Consider the following 25,861-nt stretch of genomic DNA (forward strand, 5'->3'; position numbering starts at 1 on the left):
AAAACGATTGACTGTAATTTATTGACAGCACATTTCATATTGACGACATCACATGCAGTAACAGTATGTCCAGAGAAGACTGTGATATTTTGTAAGGCATTTCAATGGACAATTCCTTTGGTGGCTTTGATACGCATTATGCAAATGACCCAACATGCATTAAATCAGATGAACATGTACACAGGTAATGTTAATGGATCCAATATCTTCATGTACCCAAAGTGGCTGTGCACTGTACATATGTGTTGGTACATGGATGGTCAGGAAAGTCACACAGACACCCACAAGTGTGTATTTGCCTGCAACTGGGGACCCCCTATTGTTCCTCTTTTGTTTGTACTTTAACTTTTTTAGAAGACCACCCATATGTTTTGTACACAGTTGTCAATCGGGGACCCTCTGTCAATCGGGGACCTTATTGTCCTCTATTGTTCAAGGTCCCCAATTGAATGCAGAAACAAACTCACATACACAAAACTGCTGACAAGACTAAGAGTTCTTGAAAATCAATGTGATTGAAGGATTGCCAATGGACACGGTCCACAGACATGTGCATGTACTGGTAGGCAGTTCATAATGGGAGGTTTACATGCATGACCTACATGTAAATATGTATGTCATGTCGTGATGTGCGTGTGGCCAAGAAGCCCTCAACAATGTGCTTTACCATCAGTTGCTAATGCTATGCTTTCGTCCACATTCACAATGACAGCCATTGGTTGGACAGTGCACAATTGTACATCAAGTACATGTACATGTATGTTACTGAACATGTTAAAGTTACTAAATCTTTACAAGTTTTTTAACATAGCCAGGATAAAATTCTATTTATTCATTAAATATACTGTTGCATATCACCCGACTAAACATGCTGTGTAGCATGTAGCACTGCTACACACACAGGTTCTGTCTTCTTCGGTCTCATTTCTGGCTGGGTATAGACTTTCATTCAAATGACATACATGTACACAGGTACTGGTACATGCATGTATGTACATGTACATAGGGAGCAACATTCCTTCAATCTGGTAAATTTCTATAAACTTTATGACCTACAAAATACAAATGGGACCACTGCTGTAGTCACGTACATGTACCGGTACCAGGTACCAATAATCATGAAGTCCAATTGTAATTTCTGGTGCCAAAAAACTGGATTCCTTAATATCCTCGGCCAAAGAACCATTCCTGCAAAAACTCTCAAAACAATGGGAAAACTGCCACTATGCCAGCTTTGGAAGATCCAAGTTTCTAATGCTAATACTCACAAGTATGATCAATATACCTGGAACAATTTTAGGTATTTAAGTGTTCAGTCCCACAGTTAACTGGTTAAGAAACCTTGGAAAAACTGAAACAAAACATTACTTATTTACAAGTTACTTATTACAAGTAAACTGAATTTAATTGTCATATTCTTTAGACAAGTTACTATTCCATGACATCCCTTTGACAAAAAGTCCCATATCCCTCAACAAATACCACCATTGTCCTTGACATAACTTGAAAACTACCAAAAACATGGAGAAGTGTAAATTTGATGAAGACCACTACTAATTTTTTTTTTTTTTTCCTAGACAATACAGTGTACAAATACCATTTCTCTCTTGGCCCACATCCTTTATGTAGTAAGGTCTAAAGGTGGTTGCTTAATGCTATATGTTGGCCTACCAGTACCTATAATAATGAAACTCCTCATTCCAACAAAAAGGTCATAGGTAACTTTAATAAATCACAAGGGGTGTGGCCTCAATCGTCCAGAGCTATTTTGGGGTAAGTTTCACAGTCCTCCCCGACAAAAAATTATAAATAATCTCCGCTGATTAAATCTTTGTCCTCGAGGTTACATCCGCTTGTGATTTTTTTTCTGACAAACATTTTTGGTCATGTTGAGGCCACCACACACCCTTCCTAGCTAATGCATTTCCACTTCTCCGATGACTGTTTCCAGTATGTGTAATGTATTGTCCAATGAAACGTCCCCGTCCGTGTGAAATAAGATTAAGAGACAAGCTGTAGGCCCCCTAGTTGGTGAACGTCTTCAACACACCATTCAACCAAAAGAAATTTTTCTTTCATTTGAGAGCGAAAGGAAACTGAATAGAAAGGGATGGGAGCCATGTTGTAATTGGTGAAGCTGCTGCACTGCTGACGATTACCTTTCAACTGACCATGGAAGTAGAATTGTTACGCCTCAACTATAGCATAAGTCCCAACTATAGTTGGGACAGTCCCAACTGTAGTGCTACAGTTGGGCTGGCCCAACTACTGTTGACCAATGTCTCTGGGAAATGTCTCAACATTATCCAAGTCAATGTGTCTCAGACTTGACACAATTCATCAAAAATGTGGCACTTAGCCCTATGAAAAATGACATGACATGTGTAAACAATATGACTTTGGCACATGCTGGGCACATCATGATCATGCACACAGGACCTCTCTGCTGTAGTTGGGCCGGCCCAATTGTAGCACTCTAGTTGAGACGGGCCCAACTATAGTTGGGGCGTAACAGCATCACATAAACTGACCTACCAGGCCTGACTGGTTGAGCTGGGCAGCCAGTTGTGGACATGGGTGTGGGTAAGCAAAATTCTCACAATTTTCAATGGTATAATGTAAGCGTTACTACGCCACGTAAACCTTATCTCCTCTTTCCTACCTCCAAGGTCGCACGGAGTTCTCAAGACCACACTCCCTTTTGACTACTGCCACAGTGCCAGCCTGGCGCTCTGTCATGTCAGCTGGCCAAGCGGTGTACAGGTACTTAACACTTGCGCATACAGTGCACATAGAAATTCAAAGCCGTGTTGTCACACCTACACGATAGCACTAGTAAACTTCCAAAAGGTTTCATTATAGAGGCTACTTACCAGTTTACAGTGGCATTCAAAAATTTCCACAAAATCATTTAAAATCCCCGTTGAAATAGTTGACAACCACTCGAACAACAGACCCACGACGCCTAGCGAATTACGTTGATTTAACTGGTGCATGCCATTATGGCAATCAACGAAGTGCGGGTACCATCGATCCAAAGGTGATTTTGCGCTCGTCACTTGAAGTAGCGCCCTCGCTAGACAAAGTGTCTCTTAATTTCTTTTCTTTCTCAAGTAAGCAACAATAAACAAAAAATAATAATAACTACTACAAAACTTAACTTTTACATGCTTTTAAAACTTGTAACATCACTTATCTATCCTGGTATGTATCTCTTTTCGTACAAGTGAAAATAAATCAGGCAGATCTTGCAATTTGGGTATATTTTTCAGACCAAAAGGCCACAAATGGCAATGAAATTTGATATTTTGTGCAAAGTTTGAATTTTGCACAAGACCTATTTGAAAGATTTCTGGTGACACCAGGGCAAAGATCAGATTATTTAGATCCAATTCAAGAGTCTATAGAGACTTTTTTCTGGCTGCAAACATGGTTTATGTACGCTCTATTTGTTCTGTTAAATCTCGAAAGATAATTATCACAGGTAAAATTTCTTTTAAAAAATTACTGACATTCCCTAATCCCTAGTCCAAGACAAGAAGTCACAGAAGACAATTCTGCCTTGGTTCAGGTGAGTAAATATCCCTCTATTCACATACTAACTACATAGCAACTGCTACACTTTAAAAAATGACATCTCATATGAAATAAATACCATTGATAAGGGAATAACAGAATTAACTAATTTCTCAAAATTCTGTTCTACCGTTTTACTCCATGTTTATGAAACACTCTGATAGCAATGTCTATGGTATGTGAACCATATTCAATAGTCCTAATTATCATGCATAGAGATGAGATTGCACACCACTCAATATATAATGCAAGTTGTAGACCAGAACACACTCAACCTCAACAGTGTTACAAACTGCTTGCTACGAGCCCTGAATCAATTGGTCTGTCTTATGTGTTTTAGTATTCATTAATCACTTGCTGCCAGGGAACCCCGTTTTGAGTACCATGGGTTTATACGCAGAGCCGGGGTGTCCGAAATGGGACAAAAAAGCTGGTCCATGTAACAGAAGACCTGCTGCTGGGAATTGCCATCATTTTTCGACTTGCATTTTGGAAGGTAATCCATCACTGTGTTTAAACAGTATACCACTGTTTTAGGCATAGCGCACCTGCGGATTAGCATCGTGGACAAAAGTGCTCCAGGGCCCCATTGATGAGTGACACAGCACCACTGCAAGCTAATCCAGCTGCGTTTGAAAAGACGCCACTCACATTCACTGGGGGCAAAGGGAATTACTCAACACCTCACAATTCTGGGCTCTCTTTACAGGGCAGCAGGCCTGGCTGAAATACTCAGGAGTCAATGAAGGTTGTCTGTCAGCTTAAAGTAGCCACCAAACAGTCATTCGTGTGGGTGTGAACGTCCATTAAAGGAATTGATAAATTTTTAAAGAATTTCGAAAACTGAAAATCTTGAAAATCTCCTGTATATGTGCACTGCATTTTTAAAAACACCCGGCAGCAAGTGGTTAAACCTGAGGTAAACAAAAGCATGACTCAAGAAATGTCCAAACATAAAGGATTCACACAACTTTGTCTTGTTTCAGCACAAGGCAGCCAGGCTTGCAGTACCTTGTTCTGTACAATTGAGCACACTTTCTGGTAAACCAAGGAAAAGCAATGTTCACACATCATGACAATTAATTGTTGGTGGTCACCTGTTGGTTCACCATGATTGTTGATGATTAATTAACAGGTTACTGCACCATCCTTAATTTCTTTAGGCTGATTATATAAAACCATGGATCAAGCCTAAATGTCACTTGATAAAATCGCAGGCACTAAGTGTAGCTTTCTTCAACTCCAAAAAATTCTAGGTTACTCTTTTATTTAATACCGAAACCAGTAAACATCAGAAAATAAAAACTATTAAAATGATTATCCCGAAATAACAATCCACCTGCCTTATGTTACGTCCTAAAGCACCACCTCTTTGACTAACCTGAGGTCAACTGTGCATGCAAACTACAACCAAGCAAAAGCTGTTTCAGTAACATCATTAGATACATTCTTTCGAATGCAGAATTTCAAATAATTACTAGCATGAATCCCAAACCCGATCTAGTTATCTAAATTAAATACAGATGAGTACTTGCATAGGCAAATAATTGAATGTCTACATAAGCAGTGATTTCAAATACTACTTCTATCTCCTGTTTGTCTCATCTGTCCAGGTTTCATTATCCTCACTTGTCTGTCCAAAAAATTTTTTTAACATCTGTCCCTGAACACTTCCCTTATGAACTACCCCTTTCAAAGAACCATTCCAAACTATTAGAAATCTTAAACTCATGCCACATCACCATTTGTCAAACAGTCATAACTCCTATGTGTATACATGCATACTAATGCATAAGAGTAATTTTATTATCAAGTTCCATGGACAACTGCCTCACAAGATGGAAAGAAGCATAATTGCACTGTTTTTAAAGTGTATAACCAAGAAACACAAACATAATTACGACCACTCCAAGACACTTAAGTCTCAATCCTGCAGCCATTAAGACACATTGGTAAGATAGTACTAAGCTCCTGTGTACATACACTGGAGCATGAAGAATGGACGCATAAATAAACAAGTTGTAAACTCACTGTAGGTTACAGAAACACCGGGAGCATGAAATCAAAACATGAAACCTTATGTTAAATATGTCAATAGACATGTCAATAATCAAAGCATGCATTTTGAAACTGCACAAAGAGTCTCTGAATTATCCAAGATTCTTCATTCTACTTTCTTGGCCTTGCTCGGAGGGAATAGTACATCCCAAGCCATGTGGAAGACACCGGTGAACAGCAGAGTGCCAGCAAATACACACCCTGTGCCCATCCAGTGGTAGAAAGTGAAGGGGTTCTTGAAGTACAAGATGGAGAAGACCAGACTGAAGAACTTGCGTAGAGTGACAACAAGAGTGACGATAAGGGATGGACACTCTGTTGTCAGTATGAAGACACCACGAATGCACACATATGTAAGAGATGGAGTTAGGGAACTAGACAGTAAACATGGTTGAATGTTTTGGGTAATTGGCACCGTGTTGAGTGTATGTACTTAACTGGCTATTCAAAGAATTTAGTGTTTGATCATTCCAAACTGAACTAGACAGAATAAAAAAAAATCACCAACAATTCTTTTACAAGCACCAGAATAAACCACAGACAAAGATGGTTAAAGGTTGAAGCCTGAAGGTACAGGTGCACTGCTTGCAGTAATCAATATTTCAGAGCACTGGTCAACATTATTTTGCATGCATCTTTTGTTGCATGGATTATTATGGATACTTTACTGTTAAAATACCATCAGAGGCAACTGTGCACTGCTCATATGTTTTACTTGATTGTTCAAGCCAGTACATTGCCTTTCGACTATTAACTGATCCAATTTACTAAAATAGCCCTCTGTAGTTAGGTTCAGTGCTCATAATGAACTGTTAAAATTGTGGTATTTTTTCAATAAATTTGAGAGAGCTTAATGTTTTGATCCACACAGAATTTTTGCACAACAATATACAATTTTATAAAATTGTTGAACCCTTCTGGGTTAATTTTCCAAAAATAGTTTCTTTTTGTAATTGTGCTCATCCAAAAGTACTTTAGTACAACAGCGGTATATGTAGGCATTGCAAACCCCTCCCCCCCCCAAAAAAAAAATTAACAGAGGAAAGGGTAATGAATTATGAAAAGGATATTGTGTTATTATGTTTCCTGTCAAATACAGCCACATCTTTGGTGCCATTACACCTATGACAGGTACTCCAAGCGGTTCTGTATACAAAACAGAAATTCATTGTTAGTAAATAGCACTGCCATGAACATATTTCTGAAATGTAATTTAACATTTCAAGTTTGCTTTCAACTCAAGCTAGAAATGCACTTACTGTATTTTCCAATAAATAACCAGTTTCCTGATTGTACCGGTACTTTAGTTTTGTTGTCTCATCCAAAGTTTCTCACTTATTTAAGGAACAAAACTTAAATATAAATTTCCTTTACTTCAACCGCCAAATGAATTCAACATTGCCATGTAAGTTTCAGTACGTAAAACAGCATGGGTTATAAAACATGGTTTTTGTTGGCTTATAAACAACATTTGTAATTAAACTAGAATTAATGTACAAAGTTTTTTATTGTGCTATTATCTGAAATGATGGAAATAATATTGCTTTAGAAGGGATGTTTTTAGTGCAAATTGATGAAAGCTTAGATAGTGTAACTGAGATTGTCATACCTGAGTTTGAAAATATCACTGCATAATTGTAGATGTCCTTTCCTAGCACTGCAAAACCTATAAGGGGCAGTGCATGCTGTCACAAGAAAACAATCAAATGAAGTCATATAGCAAATCACCTCCTCAGGGTGGTTCATACTTGTTTCTTTTTTTAGTAACTGTGTCAGATTGGAACCAGAATTACATTACATGGAGACAAGAGGTAATGGCATAATAATGTATGTATGCATGGAAAGAATGACAACATTCCATAATGCAGAAAAGAACTGGGCTTCATGCTCAAGATGATCATTTTGGATAGTGCCCCCCAAGTCCACTTCGTTAATTAAACCCTCTGATGTGGGAAGGAGCTTGTCTATTTTGCTACAATTATAGCGCCAAAAAAATGACATGAGGTTTTTATCACCAATTTGGCATTACCGATTGGTCCTAGCGGACGTTTCAATCCTGGCAAAATCTTTGTCATTACCTTTGAGAAAGATTCTGCTGGGATCAAAACATCAGGTCTTCCATATATTCTGATTTGTATTTTAGGTCACTGTCACGTCGGCAAGCAGTTTGCAGCAGTTTTTTATTACGTATGTTCTGGGACTCTAACTCTGGCATATATGGTCTTTTTCAATCCAGGATGTCAACTTACAGAATAGAACAATGCCTCCCTTGGATGCTTGCCATATTCCTGATAGAGTGTTTCTTGATAGATACCCATCCGAGCAGACATGAAGAGAGCCAAGGTTAACATTAAAATACCTGAAAGGCAGACAAACAGGATAGAAATCCACTGACTTGGATTCTGTCCATGAGTGAAAACATGGAATATCTACACAAGCAAACATAGAGAAACCAACTGTCAATGGCAGTAACAGCGACAATGGCAGCAAAAACCATTAGAAATATGAGTCTATTATGACAGAAAAAACATAGGTGAACCTGTCAGACCTGTTTGGTAAAATATCATGGGACTCATTATTAATAACAAATGTCAAGAATTTGGGGGAAAGGTGTGGCTGTACCATGTCAATTATGACATCAAAAAGATATACTTATAAACACTGTATACTCAGTGTTTGTCCGAGAGCTTGCGAAAAAATTCATAAGCTTACTCAGGTGAGACTTGAACCCACGACCTCCAGCTTACTAGTGCAGATGTCTACACCACTCAACCACCAAGCTTGCTGGGGTCGGCGGGCCGGCAAAATCCCATTATTAAAATTAACATCTCCCCAATGCAAGGTACACCTTGAGACATCACAAAGGCCTGAAAAAAGGACTTCAAGCTTCACTTGTGAAAAAAAATGACTTTTTATCTTGTCTTGTTCTTGCAGAAACATTGACTTGGTTGCAGTGCTGAAAATAACTATTAAACTCCTCACCAACTGTCAACATTCCGACGTCATAAGCAGTCATTGGTCCTTCTAACTCTGTGGCTTCGTTTCCCTGTTTTTTATTCTGTGTGTAACCAAAAGGAAAGGTCAAATAACAACTGCTGAAAATAATATTTTGTAACCAAAAGTATTTTAACTTTTTTTAAAGTTACTGTAAAAATTGATCCTTAATAGGTAAATAGACTTTTCTTCAAGTAAAAGCCCGTTTTTCTAACATTTGATGGTAAATTTGGCAATGCTCACTCAGCACTGGTTGTCATGATGACTACAACTTATTGGTGTTATTTTTGGGAATAATTCAAGAGTGACTTTGTCAAAGCTCTTGTAAAATGCCTTGTTACACCCTACAGTCTACACTCATTGATGGCATAACAGAATACTGCACAGGCTGGTCTTATGATCCTTCAGAAGGTAAGGTCTTTCTTGGCAAGTCATGTATCCTAAGCCACAGTTAGTCTGCCATGTGACTATGTGCATGAGGAATAAACTACAGGATTCTGTCTCAATGCGATGTGCAGGAATTCTTTCATTGTCAGACATGATTAGGAGTGCAGTCCCTTTGTAGCATTCAGAATTCTAAACTCCAACTATAAATCTGTCTATTTGTGGTAATTTAATGCTGTACAGCAGTTATGGAGGACTAGAGTCTGGACTCGAGTCCCTATATTCAAGGACTTGGACTCGGACGGATGAGACTTGGATTTGGACTCAAACAATGAAGACTTGAATATCTCAAGGACTCGGCCAGAGTCTGGCAACCCCCCCCTGCATTGCGTTCCACAAAATGTGCTAAATTTAGTCGAGAAGTTACATGTTTTTCCTGCTCCAGAAGCCTCCAAACCCCTATCCCTGCTTGGTCGCTCTGCACCCTAGCATCTCTCCCTTCAAACGACTGAAGAATCTTCCACTTTTTTGGTCTCAATGTTGGCAAGTACTCAGGGGTTTAGATAATGTGCATATTGGCGTGTATATATGTTTCCTGATTTGGAAATTTAGTCATAATACCCAGCATAAAAGCTCATGCAAATCATAAGATACACAGTGATTTCTACTAGAGAAAGAGTACCATAAATTTCTAATTTTTTGATGTTTCATCAACTACACCCTGCCCAACTGAGTAACATTCATAGTGGACGCTACTGAAACCGATTTGTTCATGTTCATCTGCGTACAGCTTTCCCCGCCACTCCATGCATAACCATGAAATTATTCAGAAACTCCCGAATTGACGGGAAAGACCTAAAGCAAAACGTGTTGTAGACCGAAATGGGCTACTGCGCAGGCATTGTGCACATAGATCGTTTTATGTACAAAAACGTGATCACCAGACTCCCTAAAGACACAATGCAGTAAACTTGATTTCTAGCCCTCTAGGATCACACTATTTTCATTGATTTTTGCATGAATGGATAGGGATTGAGTTGCCTAAACTCCTCAATGAAGTTCGGTGAAAAAATGTGCAGTTTTCTGCAAGTTTTGATCTGTTAAAAATGAGCATTTTTTCAAGTGGCGTTTAAAAGGCTTTCAGGTACATCTACAAGAAACCAGGTATCATTTTTGAAAAATCTGGTTCTGAAACACCTTTAAAAATTCAGGTTTAGACCATGAGTGTGAGTACATTAAACCGATCGATGAAATGCACTATGATTTGCCAAATGGCCAATGCTGAGCGTGTGTGCTTGACAGCTGGTCACCATGGTATCCGCACACAGTAGCCTCACACGTGCTACCGTACATGGTCGGATATGGACTTATGTGATTTTGTCTCTGCTGTCGTGAGTTCAAGGTTATCACTATATGGCTGTTTTTTGGGTTTTTTTACTGTTTTTCCAGTAAAGTATTATTAGCAAGTACATGTATTATTATATTTATCAAGGCAAAAAAAAAAAACTAACTCACATTACAATGGTACTCAGTTCCTCCACCTGTGAACATTTTGTGCACTTCCTATGGGTGAAGGCCTAGACCTAGCTAGATTGAAGATTTGGTCTGAGCACTTTCAATCACCTTTTCACCAAACCGAAATTGAATTTGGGAATTTAACATTTTCACACTAAGGAAGCCTTAAAGGATCCAGGAAATGAATTTTCTTAGAATCACTTTTGGTGTATCTCTGTAATCTTCTTCCATGTATGAAGACTGTTTGACATCTTTTTTGAGTAAGGTGAAAAAACGGTGCACTTTTTCACACATTAAAAATTGACAAAGCATTTGCTTTGATGTAAATCCAGGAAGACATGGTTCAGGTTGCATATTTTCATATTCAAATTGTGAACCTCAAATTTGCTATCTGGGAACATTTCCGCGAAAAGGATTTTTGCTGGATTATTACCATATACTTACACAGCAATAAATTGCCAAAGAAAATGAAATCTGCCATAGTCGTGGTTAAAAAAGTCTAGAATTTTTCTGTGCACAAATCAGTGCAACAATGATATGGATGGCACCATAGTTCTCCTCATGAATATGCAAATATGCAATAGCATAACCCCCCCAAACATCAAAATATAGGTTACAATAGCAAAAAAAAAATTTAAATAAAGTTAATTGAAACCAAAAGATGCAATTTCAAGGGTTTTTTTAGAAAAATGTATATTGAATATTTTGTTTCCTGGTTCCTTTAAGTCCTTTTAAAAACAACCGAGGGTGAAACCTTTTACTTATTCAGTCTTAGTGCACCCTACAAAGCCATCTGTGAGCTTTTTTCTGTTACCAAAAGGGGTCTAATGATTGCTGTCCAGTGATATAAAATTTATCACCTCCTTCAATATATTTGATCTCTTCTGCACTAATCAAAATGGTAAGTTATTTTCTGATATAGTGAGGGTGTCAATATGCCAGTCAAAGTTGACAAAGGTTAAATAAATAGCATTCTTAATTACAATTTTTTCATAAAATGCCCTTAATGATGAATTATATCTTATTGTGAATTATATTGATATATTGGTGGATCTAGCTAGGTCTCGGCCTTCACCACTTGAGAATCATAAAAGGACTAGGACTCAAGACAGAAAAACTCAGACTCGGACTTGGAAAGCAAGGACTCGGACTTGAATGGTAAGGACTTGACTACAGCACTGCTATACAGCATAAACGAATGTTCCCCATACACCTTGGTACATATTCAAACAAAATAAAAGTACCTTGTAAAATGAAAAATCTCACTGATCATAACTCTATGGGTTACTTTTCTCCAAGTTCCTTGTCTTTCCATCTACTCAGTTGATTCTCCCTGTTTAGAATCTACTATCAGTCTGGAACTTTGGTACCATAAAGCATCTTTGATACTGGTATGCCAGCATATTAAATTTATGGAGTTTTCACCACGTTACCACAGGTTGAAATGTGTGCTTGACATAAAGCTTACTGATATACTTGGTGGTATTTTTTCACTACTGTTGCAAAAAGTACAAAGAATTAATGGATGCAGAAAATGTCAGTGTTTTGTGAGGCACTTCTAAAACTGAGGCACATTCCAATCTTAGAATTCTCATTGCCTCATATTTGACCCTATAAGTAATATTTCTGCAAGGTACAGTCCATCATTTGGTGTTATCCAAAAGGTAACTGACAAAATTATTGTTGAAAAGCACAGTTGGTTCAAAGATGGTTACGGGACTAAAAATCCTGTGAAATTCTTACACAACACATATTCATACGTGGTTATTATAATTCAATGGTTCAGTCTGTGACATAGCACAGCTGCATTCAACTGAATTTGACAGCATGTCCCTGATACCAGATGCCGACTTTAGGCACAATTTCAAATATGATGCAGCAACATTTGATCTAATATAAGCCAAATTCTTGAATATTCTGTTCTCACAGTATACAGTATTGACTGAGCTGACACTTCATGAGGTTTGTTCTTGGGTACCCTTCTTAAGATTTTGAGGACATTTAATGCTTTAAAGGAACATTATCCACAAATAACAAATGATGGACTGTACCTTTGAATCTAGATGTGGATACTAACTAGAGTACTACATACCCCTGTCTTTGCTGACATAATTGTGCATGTGCATATACCAACAGTAATCATCAAAATCGATAAATACTTGTAAGCTGGATATCTGGAAGACAAAAGAATGACAGAGAAATTTGATTACGCTGCAACAGATCACAGGAACATGTACTTCTCTATGTGAAAGTCAAAAACCTGACAAATAGCAGTGTGTTGCTTAAAGCCTTTCAATGACCACACTTTCCGCTGTGCAAGGCTGCATGTATGAACATTTTAAATCAAATTTTTTAAATTAAAAAAAACACATCTTTTGTGAACTCATAGTTTTCAAAGCTCTACTTTGTACTCACAAAAAAATTTGAAGAATAATAAAACATTTCATGTAAGCAAGGAATAAGTAGCTGGTTACATTTCAGTTCTGGTTGCTATGGATGATAAAACAATTTCGGTCATACGTAATACATTCCAGTTAATTTATACAAGATTAATCCAAACAAGATGCATTTCAGATAAATGAAGTCCATTCAGGCCATTTTAAGATCAATTCTTTAATAACTCCCCAAATAACTGGTACATACTTCTTCTTAAGGAGGATAACTCCAAGCACCATGTTGGCAACCAGAGACCCCTGAAAAGGAAAAAACACTATACATGTATTTTCATTTGTGTAGCCACAGTGAGGATTTAAATTTGAATAAGACCAGTCATGTGAGACACAAGCTGTGGTTGAACAGGTGTGTTCAATTCACTGACTGAATTCACCTGCAAGCAGTACGACATTACGTTTTCAAAAAACATATCAACATTGAATCTAATACCTGCATTTTGCTTGTCTGCATTCAAGCTTGAATTATCATGAAGACTAAATCATGACCAGCTTTATTTACAAAACAGCAAGACACAAGACACTGTAAGATGAGAAACCCAAATCTTTGTTATCAGTGATTTCATCCAAGCTACAAACCATGGATGACTTTTGAAAAGCTCAATTGCAAAAATGTCTCCCATAAATTTTGTATGTACAATGTACATTGCCAACCACTGCAAACCATCCCTCATGACCCCTGACCCTGTCCATTCAGTGCTTCCCATCTTGCCATCAGCATTTTCCGAAGGTACTACGGACTGTTTGTTTCACACAGATCTGGGATCTTGATCAGTGATCCAAATAATCTTGATCAGTGATCCCAAAAATCTTAATCAGTGATCCCAATGCAAGCTGGCTACATCAAATGAGATGGGTTTTGGTGTCGTGAACCAACGAGGGATTACTAATTGAGATCCGAATCCATGTGAAACAACCAGACCCTTATGTGTTATTCGTCAATTCTCTTGCAGGTTGGATAACTGGGAGGGGGATGGTCAAAGTACATGTAAATAAAATGAAAGTAATTAATTTGCGATGACTTTACAGCTAAGTGCACGATTATGCTCTTGGCAATTCCACACTAAAATTACGGAGAACTCGAACATAAAATCTATCTGCCTCTTTTCTTGCCAGACACTGTTACTATTTGAATAGAAGCCATTGGACATACTATGCACTGCACAGTCATACCACAGGTATTACTCATACTTACACTTCTGAAGATCATGTGTAATGGTAGAGGAATCTTGAAAATAAGTGAATAATTGTTGACAACACTTGTTGTGAAGAAAAAGAAGACCATCACAACATAGTGCCTGAAGAATGGTAAAACAAAGAAAAAAGTTGCTACTTTAAATATCAACAAAAAGCCATTTGCGAGTTAAATTTGAATAAAATCTGGTGCACTGAGTTATCTGACTAAACATAAACATAACGATTTAAATTCCCCACATAGCAACCACCATTTCTGGAATGAACTGGTTCCTTTGTGCCCAACGGTGTATTGTTGCAAGGTGTCTCTTATGTAACTAAGCAAAAGCTTGCCCCAAATCACGAGGTATAGCAACAGTGGTTTTAGTAAGAAGAATTGAAGTTGTTATGTTCATGTGAATTTAAAGAACTTGGTGATACCAGATTTGGGTCAAAGTTAACTCATAAAAGGCATATTGTGATGTTATTGCTTGTACTCCCCACAACATCAAACTGAACATTCCCGTATGCTTGGGTTTGGCCAAATTTAGTTTTTGAAAATACACCGGAAGCAAGTGTGATTCTCCTCGAGGTGAACATTAAAAATTGCTTTTGTTCCAAGGGTTTTTCACACAAGTTGGGAATTTTTTATCAAACATTGCAGCTTTATCATTTTTCCAAAAGTAGTTACCCAGTGGCCCTGGGAAAAAAATAAAAAATACAAGTGGGGTAATTCTGGGGAACCTAAAAAAAATAAATACCCAATAGGGGTTTGTACTCATGCACACAGCTGAACCCAACAGAGTACAGTACGTAACATAAAACCCTGTTGGGCTCTGTTGGGTTCAGCATGGTAAGCCTCAGTATGGTCTGAACCAAAGTCACAGAGATATGATACTGAAACAGACAGCAAGAAATATGTAAGACTCTATCCAGACTCCATTCAGCCAATCTAAATCATTTTGACAGTTCTGACATATTTCTTTGGCAGTGAGGGTTCACTTCAACTAAGTGTGGATACTCACTTTATAGGTATGACAGGTGTTTTTGTTCCACAGCGTGTTGCAAAAAAGAAACCCTCTACAGCAATGAAAAGGAACTGTGCAAAGGTGATGATGTTGCCACTTCCAGGATGCTCACTAAATAAAACAAGAATACAGGAATAAACTAGTGAGTATGAAAAGTTCTTGTCCTCTCCAATCACCTGTCATTTGTTCGCTCAAAGAACTACATGTACATATACCATGTCCAGAAAAGGAGAATGCCACGCCGCGCTTCTCCACTATCCGTCCCTGTGAAAGCTATGCCACTGCGGACTCGAAGTAGAGTTGCAACATCACACGACGCACACAATACCAAATGCATAGAATGGTTAAAATCACAGAGCTACAATTGTATATTAAAAAATAAATTTCTATGGTTACAATATTTGCACCTGTGCTGACCTGTTTTTAAGTAAATACTTTGGAATTTTCTCTGCTAAATTTCACTTTTTAGGATATTTATCACTTTCTGATGGCTGTCATAACATTAAAAAATGGTGCTGTCCGTATATGGAAATCTTTTTATATTGTACATTATTCATTACAATTTACAAGTACATGCCCTTCTGCCCTTTCTGAAGGCGCCTTTCAATATGCAAGTCAACACTTACATGTACGTCAAGTGTTGCGAATCTGTCAAAATAGCTCCCAGGGAAATTTTGATGGCTGAACGCAACGCACACGTATGCTGCTAAGATGCCTTTCCATACATTTACAATTAATGTATATTTTATGGGTGTGTCACATTCACGATGCATTCATGCATTTCACTTTCACGGACACAAAAATCGACTGCATCAATAATAACACACGTGTGCGTTGCGTTCGGCTGTTACAATCACCCCAGGAACAATTTTGACTGATACACAACACTTGGCACAAGTGTTGACGCACATATGGAAAGGTGCCTTACGTTACTTGTCAGACCTAAATGGGGTCGATTTTTGTGTCCGTAAGAGTAAACGCATGAACAGATAAATGCATCCTTTACCCAATACACAATAAATGTGAATATGGAGAGATGCCTTTACTCTGAACTGTGGGCATGGTGGGGTCTGTCATCCGCTGTGCTCCCGGTCCCAAAACCCCACAGTACAGATCATACTAGTCCTTTCTTTGGTTTTGCTGTCGATGTATCGTACCATGGCTCCTAAGACAATTCTATGCAAGAAAGTGATGGTCTTTTCAACTGTAAAACACAGAATCCGATAAATCTAATTTGGAATACTCAGTCTACTGTTAATATAGGCCTAATTATATGACTTACCTTACAATTAACTCTAAAAACACGACATTCGAACAGCAGCCAACAAAGACAAGAATTATCGCATATACCGGATTCATGGTCACGGTGAAACTGATTCAGCCACATTTACAAACGACCGACACAAACTGAAAGGGTTATGCCATGGTTTAAATTACTAACACCATGAACACGTTAAACCATTGCCGTTAAGGCTGTTTGCAAGTACATTACGAATGACAGACCAGCAAATTTTGGTTCATTTATTTGCACCGATGTGCGAACTGAACCGGGTTGGCAAAAACCCGTGTCCGAACGTTGCATTTATGTCACACGTGTGTCCGTACCAGTATTACACGTGCGCATATATATGGGTGTATGGTGCTCTGATACAGAACACGACATGGGTGGCCGGTACCCGCATCTGCTTGTACTGGTTGGCCGTCATCACGGGTCACGTCCACAGACCTGATCATGGATGGCGTTTTTAAAACGCGTGGATTCGGCGTCGACTTCAGTTCCGCTGGTTCCAGTCAGAGCTCGAACATGTGCTTTCCAACGCGGCTTCAAAATGGCTGGAACCAGCGAAGCTTACGTCTGCGCCGAATCCACTCGCTTTGAAAACGCTCGAACCATTGATTGCACTAGGGCACAGTTCACTAATTCCATTGGAAACAGTTGTAAAATCAGCACTGTTCAGGGCCTAATAACATGCACGCCAACATCCCTGAGATTTCCGAAACACAAATAAAATTCTTGTCTTGTCACTAATCTTTCAATTTCTTTTCAATTTTTTGTGGGTAAACCAATTACATTTTTAATTATTCCCACAAAACAAAATCACCCCCAAAAAGTGATTTTTCCGAAGTCTGATTGCAGCCATTTTTCAAGTGGCAACCCTCAACTTTTGCGGGCACTTTGAACCATTTTTTAACCGTAGTTTTTAGCCATTCTGCTCTCATATGAAAGCTCAAAGACCCAGGGAGTTGATCCTGGCAACGATTTACACAATCTCACCATTTTGGGTGCCAAACAATCTCCTTTTTCAAAAGATACTGTGGGGGGGGACTTTTAATGCTAATGAGCTGGCCAGAAACTCTCACTTGAATAAGTGGTCTGCACCCTATATAGACTGGATACTTTTTAGTAGGATTGCGTCCAACACGCGTCCTGCGTATGCGTATTTCAGGAGGGTAAATAACAAGCGTTACGAATTTCGTTGCGTGTACTTTCAAATGGAGTTTTTCAAAAATCGGTTGAGGTTTTTGTGCTTCAATCGTCAGATTTCGAAGAAAAATTAAATTCTGCACTTTGAATGGATAAATTTCGACACCAACGTCAAGATAGTGAAGTTCATATACAAAGCCTGGTAGGCTAGATAGACTGTCATAAATTTCTTACTAGGCCTATAATAGGCTAAAAGTTAAGCATTATAAAGTACAACTTGAGAAACTCTCTGAAACTAAAAAACGTGCGACTCACATTTCCTTCTGTTCCTTCTTCCAAACTTGACGTTGATCTCCGGTAATTCACTGCTGCGTACACCTCAACCATTATTCTTTCCCAATTTATCCATTTCAAGTGCAGAATTAAGTTGTAAAGTGGCTCGCTTTATATCTGGAAATTACGAGAGATACGCCAGTGTAACAACCATGTTGAAAAAACTAGTAGAGTGGATGCCCCTGGAAGAACGCCGGGCAGTTTGCAGGCTAATTTTCTTATACGAAAGTTTTAATGGCCTAGTACTAGCTTTCCAGGATAATAAACTTATTTAAGTTCCCACAACATCCAGTAAGCTAATTAACTAGAGGCTGCGCACCAAACTCCACATTCATTCCTCTTCACGCCAAAAACGACTGCTACAAATACTCGCTTATTCCATGCACAGTCCTTGAATGGAACCAACTCCCTCACTTCATTTTGGAAGCTTCCACTGTTGATACTTTCAAATCCAGCCTCCTGACCCTGGATATGAAGGCCCTTTTAAATCGCGCCCACCCTAGCGGACTAAATTGTTGCCTCATACTGCAAACACTACGCCTGCGCGTTTATAACTTTCCAAAAGGGTGTATACACGGCGCGGAGTAAACGCGCAGTCCGTCGCTTTGCGATCGCCCATTGTTTGCCCATACTTTTCAAAATCCCCGTGATAGTTTTACACCGGTGGTCTATAGTCTATGTGTCTGTATGTCTGTGGTCTGATGTGGTCACCACAGACTACTGAGATCAGTACCACACACATACTAAACACATGGACAGACAGCTCCTATTCAAAACAACGGCGGAGTACTGTAGCCGAGACGGCACCAGACTAAATCCAAAGGCGTGGGCAAATTCACCCCTCGGTTTAGGGAATTTACACACAGTTGGAGAAGTCCAGCCATAAAATGCTATGAAGCCCTTTTCAGATAGTGCAAAAAAATCCTCTGTTTACTTAATTTGGCCCACGCAGATTCAAAACAGTGAGGTTGCAAGAGATAAAATAGGAGAGCCTTTTTAGAGCACATGTAAACAAATACATGCAATTTTAGTGCGTCCCGCGCAATAGCACTGAACGTGCTGCCATTTATCGTTTCGCCCACCGCATGTTTGCCACGCTTTTCAAAATTACGGTTATCCGCTCCGAGTGGAATAAAAGAGGGCGTTTTTATTTAGTACTCGCCGCTTAGGCGGGCGTACGCGTTTATAATCCGGGTCGGCAGTGACTTCGTCACACAGGCGGACGCGCCACCATTTGCAGGCTCTCATTGGACAATTGCTGGAGTTGCGTGTTAACTTCAGGTTCCATAGAATACCAATTAAGTGAATACGTCACGCGCACAATTAGTGTGTAAAAGGCATGAGCGCGTGAACCAGCGCGTGAACCAACACGCGCGCGTACTCCATTCGTTTGTACTGCACTTTCTGGTTCACAGTGACTTCACACTTCGGTACTCTTCCTTACATCTCTAATTGTGCGCGTGACGTTTTCACTTCGGTACTCTATAGTTCCATGTAAACGGCTATCAATGCACATTAACCTAGGTGCAGTGCACTTATGTAGTGGGCGTGGTTTAAACTGAAGTAACGTCACACTTACGAACCGAATGGGATGAATAGCGCAAATATAAAAATCAGTGCAATTGTGTGATAGGAAGACAGACTCGTTGCTCTTCAAACATCAATAGGCTGCCGTACTAACTGTGCGAAATTTTCTCTTTTTTCTCTCTTTCCAAGATTTTTCAATTCACTTCCAGGTGACCTCCAAAATCTCTGTCTGGAACCCTCTCCAAAAGACTTCCTTAATTCTTTACGTGATCACCTCTTTCACCAAGTCCTACTATCTATTTATGACTTTTTTTATTTAGTCATATCTTTATTCATTATTATTCTTATTGTTTCCTATTTAACCAGTTGAAGAGCCCCTCGACAGAAACCATGTTTCTTTTGGGTAATCCAGCGGGAGCTGGTTAAATACAGTTCATTTGTCTTTTGTATGTCTTGTGTATTCTCTCTCTCTCACTTGTAAACTTTGTTATTGTATTCCGTGAAATGTTGATCCCGAAAAATGAAATAAATGTTAATGTAAATAATTGCCGATCTTTCGGTAACTGAGTAGCTTCTTCAGGGCGAGCAGGTTCAGTTCTACGGATGCCAATCACAGCATAGCAGCAAGTGCACTGAATCTGCTTGCCCTGAAGAAGGTACTCAGTTACCGAAAGCTCAGCAATCACATATTCCAGAGCACTGATTTTATATTACATTCTTGTCAATATTCTGATCATCACTGTGCTACGCAGCCCTTCCATAGTTTTCTGGGATGAATGGCGCGATTGACACGGAGCATGCTGGGTACGCGTAAAGAATTTATTCCTTAATGGTCCTTGCGTACACGCAGAACGCGATCAAGAACCTGCTGGGAAAACTTATTGATCTCCATTATGGAGATATCAATGGGAAAACTCTTTGCCGCTTGGGGGTGCATTTCAACTACTGACAGATCACGGATACGCGCAAGACTGGTGGTCTATATTATGTCTATGATGGTCAAATTACCTTTCATTATAAAAAACAAACAAACAACAACAACAAAACATAAAGCTGGTGGGGGGAGGCACTGACCCCGTTTCCGTCGCACTAATGGACACTGTACCCTCAGGCATTCTTGTCAGTTGAACGGCGATGTTTGAAAAAAATAGGGTGGAAGGTTGACGTTTGGAAATGGAAGTGTTACATTTACGAAATATGAACTGCGACGTTTGCCCATTTAAAAATTCGTAAATATATATTTACATATACATGTATATCCTTATACCCCAAAAATCATTGTTTAATTAACGTTTTACATTTTGAGTTAGGGAACAGCGTTGCAGTACCATCAACAAAGTGAAACAGTATGTTCATTACCCCGCACGGCCGTACAGTATCACGAAGTTGGGATAACTAATTCACACCACGTAAACTTTAGCTACAATTGTATCATTTAATTTGCATCTTTCTGGTGTGCACTTTTGCTGTCCATCGTAGAAACGCTGTCACATGGTGTTCCAAAGACGACAAATCACGTCACCGTCTCCGTTGCCGTCTCATTTTTCTCATTACTTGTGCACAAATTACTTCTTTCGCCGTCGCCAACAAGTGGGCTCATGAGGCCTCGAGGGTGCCCCACATCTCCATCTTTTTATTTCTCCATGGTATACCGCAAAATGCGCGGGCCGTGCGTTAGTGTAGAGTCTGCGAATCCATCTTTAACCGATCTCATTAATTTTCTGCAAAAACGACTGCACTCCTTAGAGCAAGGCCTATTTTTTTCTTCTTGAAAATTTATCACAAATTTGTTTGTGTTTTGGAAACTTCTGCTGGGCTTGTTTCTTGATGATCAAGTACAATGATTTTTGTTTGGAAAAAAAATGATTTTTTTTTACTGGTTCCCATCCATCACTCACAGGATGCTGATTAACAAAGAATTTATTGCTCCTGCCGCAAATAGCTACTTAATAAGCTGGAAGTGCAATTAACCCTATCACAACAACAACACCCTATGGGATTGCGCATGTGTGGATTGTTCATACATACCCAAGATGCATTGAGAATATCTTAAAAGTTTATCACAGTGTCAGTGGCTTGTGAAGAATGTTTGCGGGGGCATAATGCACAATTTTTTCTGGGGGCATAGGCTGAAATCACCCTACGATTGTTTTTCAGGCACCCCCCCATACACAGCATGATCCGGGAGGAATAAAAGGTGGAGAAGAGCTAACAATATGGCAAGCGTGTCGTCTTTAGAATACCACAGTAGGCCTATGTCTCAGACAGTTTCACAGGAAAATTGCTTGATTGCTCAAATAGTACATGTGTAGTACCCCCGTTGGGTGGGGGGGTGTCAGTAGATAAAACTGGAATAAATATCTTTGACTGTGGACAAAGGGCAGAAAAGGACACTTGCTGATTGTGGTGTTCACTTAAGCAATGGTCTGCCTCAAGTGTTTAATTCTAACAATTCTCATACTTTGAATTAAACAGAGACATGAATTTATGTCAAGGATATATAATTCACCTAGATTTACTCACTAGGAGTGTTCCTTTTAGTGCATTTGTCACACTTCCTATGGCATTGTGTTCTTGTCAGTGCAGGGTCCAGGAAACAACACTTCAAACTCACATGGCCCATATCCTGCCTCTATAAAGTTTTACATAAACAACATTCCTTGGGACAAAGCCCACATGTGCACCGACCTAGTTCCCTAGCCTGAGACTTGTCTCTCATAAGTAAAAAAACACACATCTGTCCTACTGAGCTGGGCCAATAAAACTATCCAAGGCTAATGTGGTTATACAGTGATGAGTCACCACAGTCCATGTGGGAGTCCATGCCACTGTGGCTAGAGTCAATGACCCTGCCATGTGGTCACTGCTGTGCATTCTCTACACATTATCCAGTACATGTATAATACAGGTGTGACCACGAGGGTTCATAAGTTTTTACTGTCTCCTATCTTCCAATTTCTTCTGCTTCTTACTAACTCAGTTGCAACAATTGTTTCAAGATGATTAACCTTTCAGGAAAACTTTGTTACAATGAAATACATCTACTGTCGAACGTTCACCCCAGATCAGAATACATGTAAGGCCGACTCTGATCCAGTGTTTCAAGTCGGGACATTCTCCAGAATAAAAATGGTACAAACTTCATCTACATTTTAATAGCAATGTATGGCAAGTTCTTCTACATGTGTGTAGAGTCCAAAACCTTATATACTTTGGATCCAACATCAACTAGTCCATTGCCAAACAAATACAAGAATAAGGGCAATAAAGTTGTAGCTTTATATACCAAACTATTATCATAAACAGCTATACTTGACATAACACAAAGAACTCAAAATAATGTAGAAAAGAATCAATAAAACAAGAATTGAACTTGAAACATACCTGTGGACAAAGGGGCAGAAAAGGACACTTGCTGATTGTGGTGTTCACTTAAGCAATGGTCTGCCTCAAGTGACCAGCACAGTCAACAGAGCCAACATCCTGTCCTTTGGGTTCTACCATAAGGTCCAGGGGTAGGGTCACTAAGTAACTTTAGGACTGGTCCATTTCAATTTTGGGGGGTGCCTAATTTCTCTATCCTCTACACTCTCCCCTGCAAAAAGAAAGGTTGTCCCTAACATTTGGCAATAAATAACAAAACAGTCATCTCAGATTAGACAGTTCATCCAAGGAACAGTTCATTAGCGTCCATTCCTAGAGCTGGCGGCTCTGCAGTTGCTTGCTGGTTCCTTCCCACGCAGCAACCTGGTAGAGGGAGAGGTTGATGGGGTCATGACGTCCATCGTGCTCATCTCTCTGGGTCTGTGGAACCGTGGTAGAATGGACAAGAACTGGTGCCCCCCCGTGGAACATCGGATGAAGATACCAATGAAGCTATAAATCCTTGGCCCCAGCATCACAGCATGGCACCTCGGTGGTTCTGTACTCACATAGAGGTACCCAGGAGTGGCAGCTCACGGTCCCTTCTACACACTGCGCAGTGGTTTTTCCTTCTTCACTGGTCTCAGCTATGTGGGTGTTCATAGATCTGGAAACTGAACAGCATTACTGTACTCCAGGGATGGTCCAAGGTGGTGCGTACGGGTAGTTCCTCATCCACGTTGTGGGCATTAATGGCGGGAGCTTGATGACTGTATGGGTTGACCCACATCGACATAACAGGAACAGGGGGGTTCGGTGCCTGCATGGGGTACATCTGTGGTGGGGCAAGTGAAACTGCATCTACCTGTGGATGCATGCTGTGAGTAGCTGGAATTCCCAGCTGGTCATACTCAAATATTCTGGGTGGATGCCGATTGCGTGTTGGTCTTTCTTGGACCTCCGGGTGGTTATAGTCCTCAGGATCGGCAAGGCCCTCAGTGGAAGGAGTAGCATCATCTGCTGTGGTGTCGGGGTTCTCTGGCTGTAGCGTAGTTGTTGGCTGGATGTCTGGAACTGCATGGTCACTGTCAGGAGCTGCATCGTGTGTTGCAGAGTCAAGACCAGCTGGATCATGTGGCGTAGCCACATCAAGCTCGGTTGGGGCCCGAACAAAGGGCGCAGCGTCTGGATTGAGTTCCTGGTTGACATCAGCTTGATCTAGCTGACCTGTCGGAGTGACCATCACCAGGTTGGGCTCATCATCAGAACTCTCATCGGCATCATCAAAGCGCTGGTGTGGGTCAGGTGGCCATTTCCGGGCTCTCTTTGTTCGTGCTGGTTGAGGAGTCTGCTGGGGGGCATCCTCCTGTTGCAGACTGTCACAGGGCAAGAGGAGGTTGCGGTGGATGACCCGGGATTTGGTACTACCTTGCTCAGCCATCACCTCGTAGACCGGAGAATCCTCCCCTCTCCGCCGTTTCACCACATGTACTTCATCCTCCCAGTATGACCGCAGTTTGCCTGGACCTGGATGGCGTCTTAAGTTGCGGACAAGCACTCTGTCACCAGGCTGAAGGACAGAGCTATGGACCTTCAGCTCATGATATCTTTTATTTCGATCACTGGACTTTGCTGAGTTGCGGGCTGCCAGGGCATAAGCCTCTTTCATCTGTGTCTTCCAGCGGCTCACGAAGAGGTTATGATCTTCAGCTGCGGGACCTTCTTGTCGATCCAACCCAAATGCGATGTCTATGGGCAATCGAGGTGATCTGCCGTATAACAGGAAAAAGGGAGAGAACCCGGTTGCTGTGTTGCTAGTGCAGTTGTAGGCATGCACAACCTTCTGCAGTGAGTCTTTCCAGTTAGACTTTTGTTCCTCTGTTAGGGTCCTTAGCATCCCTAGTAGCGTTCTGTTTAGCCTCTCACACTGACCATTCCCTTCGGGATGGTATGGGGTGGTTCTGGAAATCCTGATCCCTGCCAGCTCTTGTAGTCTCCGGAAAAGCTTGTTCTCAAACTCTCCTCCCTGGTCGTGGTGGATCTTTGATGGGTAGCCAAACCGAGGAATAAAATCATTGAAGATTTTATCCGCTACGGTCTTCGCAGACTTATCTCGGGTAGCGTAAGCAACGGCGAACCGTGTGAAGTTGTCAATTAGCACCAGGATGTACTCGAACCCACCCTTGCTACGTTCCAGGTGCAGAAAGTCGACGGAGATAACTTCAAAGGGGGCAGTTGTGGTGATAGTGCCCAAGGACTCTTTGTTATGGCGAGCAGGGGGCTTGTCCTTTAGACACCTGCAGACTCGAGTACAGTAGTGCTCCACATCTCGCTGCATGTGAGGCCAGAAGAATCGATCCCTGATGAGCTGGAGGACTCGTCCTGAACCCAAATGACCCATGTTGTTGTGAAGTTCTTGGTAAACACGCAGCCTTAACTTAGCTGGAATGACCATCTGGGAGCGGCCGTTGATCCGGCGGTAGAGTACTCCCTTGTCTAGCTTCAGATGTTTCCACTCACGAAGTAGGGCAACGGTGTCTGGTAGGTCTTTAGCCATCATCGTTTTCGTGGGGTCGATGCCCCTTCTGAAGGTAGTTTATTGCCTTAGCTACACATGGATCTTCACTCTGTGCCCGCTGGACATCACCTTTGGTTAACAAGACGCTGTTGGAAGATGGAGGGGGCACGCTTTGGAGTTCCATCTGGGCAGATACTGCAGTAGCCCAGACTGTGTCGCCATTTCCCTGGGCCTCTATGGCTTCAATCGTGGCATCAATGTCGTCCCTGGAGACTTCCCTGGTACAGTCCTTCATGTAGTGATCCATGTCAAGTGGAAGCCTCGACAGAGTGTCGGCATCGGCGTTGTTCTTTCCTGGGCGGTACTTAATGGTGAAATGAAAGTCCGCAAGTTCGGCAACCCATCGTTGACCTGTTGCATTCAGACGAGCCGATGACAGAACGTACGTCAGAGGATTGTTGTCTGTGTAAACCGTGAAAGGTGGGGAGTAATACAAGTAGTCGTGAAACTTCTCACA

The 25,861-nt window shown here is 40.5% G+C and overlaps 1 protein-coding gene and 2 long non-coding RNA genes across 4 annotated transcripts in view; 1 reads left to right on the forward strand and 2 right to left on the reverse strand.

The window, feature by feature from the left end:
- Nucleotides 1-3,070, reverse strand: part of LOC147795305 (uncharacterized) — a 21,183-nt gene extending 18,113 nt beyond the window's left edge. The window contains exon 1 of the long non-coding RNA XR_015424020.1: nt 2,874-3,070. This is a non-coding gene — a long non-coding RNA (uncharacterized LOC147795305). The remainder of the gene's footprint in view (nt 1-2,873) is intronic.
- LOC147795306 (uncharacterized) lies at nt 2,749-8,011 on the forward strand. 2 transcript variants are annotated; one of them, XR_015424022.1, is made up of 3 exons: nt 2,749-2,763; nt 3,529-5,987; nt 7,871-8,011. It is a non-coding gene; the product is annotated as an uncharacterized LOC147795306 (long non-coding RNA). The 2 variants fall into 2 exon arrangements; XR_015424021.1 differs by lacking the exon at nt 2,749-2,763 and adding an exon at nt 3,094-3,113.
- LOC147795307 (UDP-xylose and UDP-N-acetylglucosamine transporter-like) lies at nt 5,741-16,901 on the reverse strand. The gene is made up of 10 exons (XM_087132097.1): nt 16,461-16,901; nt 15,176-15,289; nt 14,173-14,275; nt 13,171-13,220; nt 12,620-12,701; nt 8,617-8,692; nt 7,884-7,993; nt 7,244-7,319; nt 6,701-6,780; nt 5,741-5,983 (listed from the first exon to the last, which is right to left on the reverse strand). Exons 1-10 carry the CDS (start codon nt 16,535-16,537, stop codon nt 5,741-5,743), a joined length of 1,011 nt encoding a protein of 336 aa, XP_086988223.1. The 5' UTR covers nt 16,538-16,901.
- Nucleotides 16,902-25,861: the final 8,960 nt, after the last annotated feature.

Source organism: Acanthaster planci, unplaced genomic scaffold, assembly GCF_054643075.1.
Source record: "Acanthaster planci isolate LZ-2023a unplaced genomic scaffold, COTS_SCS Contig82, whole genome shotgun sequence".
Taxonomy (NCBI): domain Eukaryota; kingdom Metazoa; phylum Echinodermata; class Asteroidea; order Valvatida; family Acanthasteridae; genus Acanthaster; species Acanthaster planci.

Bases quoted from the DNA above. Each gene is read 5' to 3' on its own strand.
- LOC147795307 (XM_087132097.1), bottom strand. From the start codon at position 16,537: ATGAATCCGGTATATGCGATAATTCTTGTCTTTGTTGGCTGCTGTTCG. The intron at 15,290-16,460 runs GTAAGTCATATA...TGTTTTATTTAG, and splicing joins TTTTTAGAGTTAATTGTAAG to TGAGCATCCTGGAAGTGGCA. The intron at 13,221-14,172 runs GTAAGTATGAGT...TTTCCTTTTCAG, and splicing joins TACACATGATCTTCAGAAGT to GGGTCTCTGGTTGCCAACAT.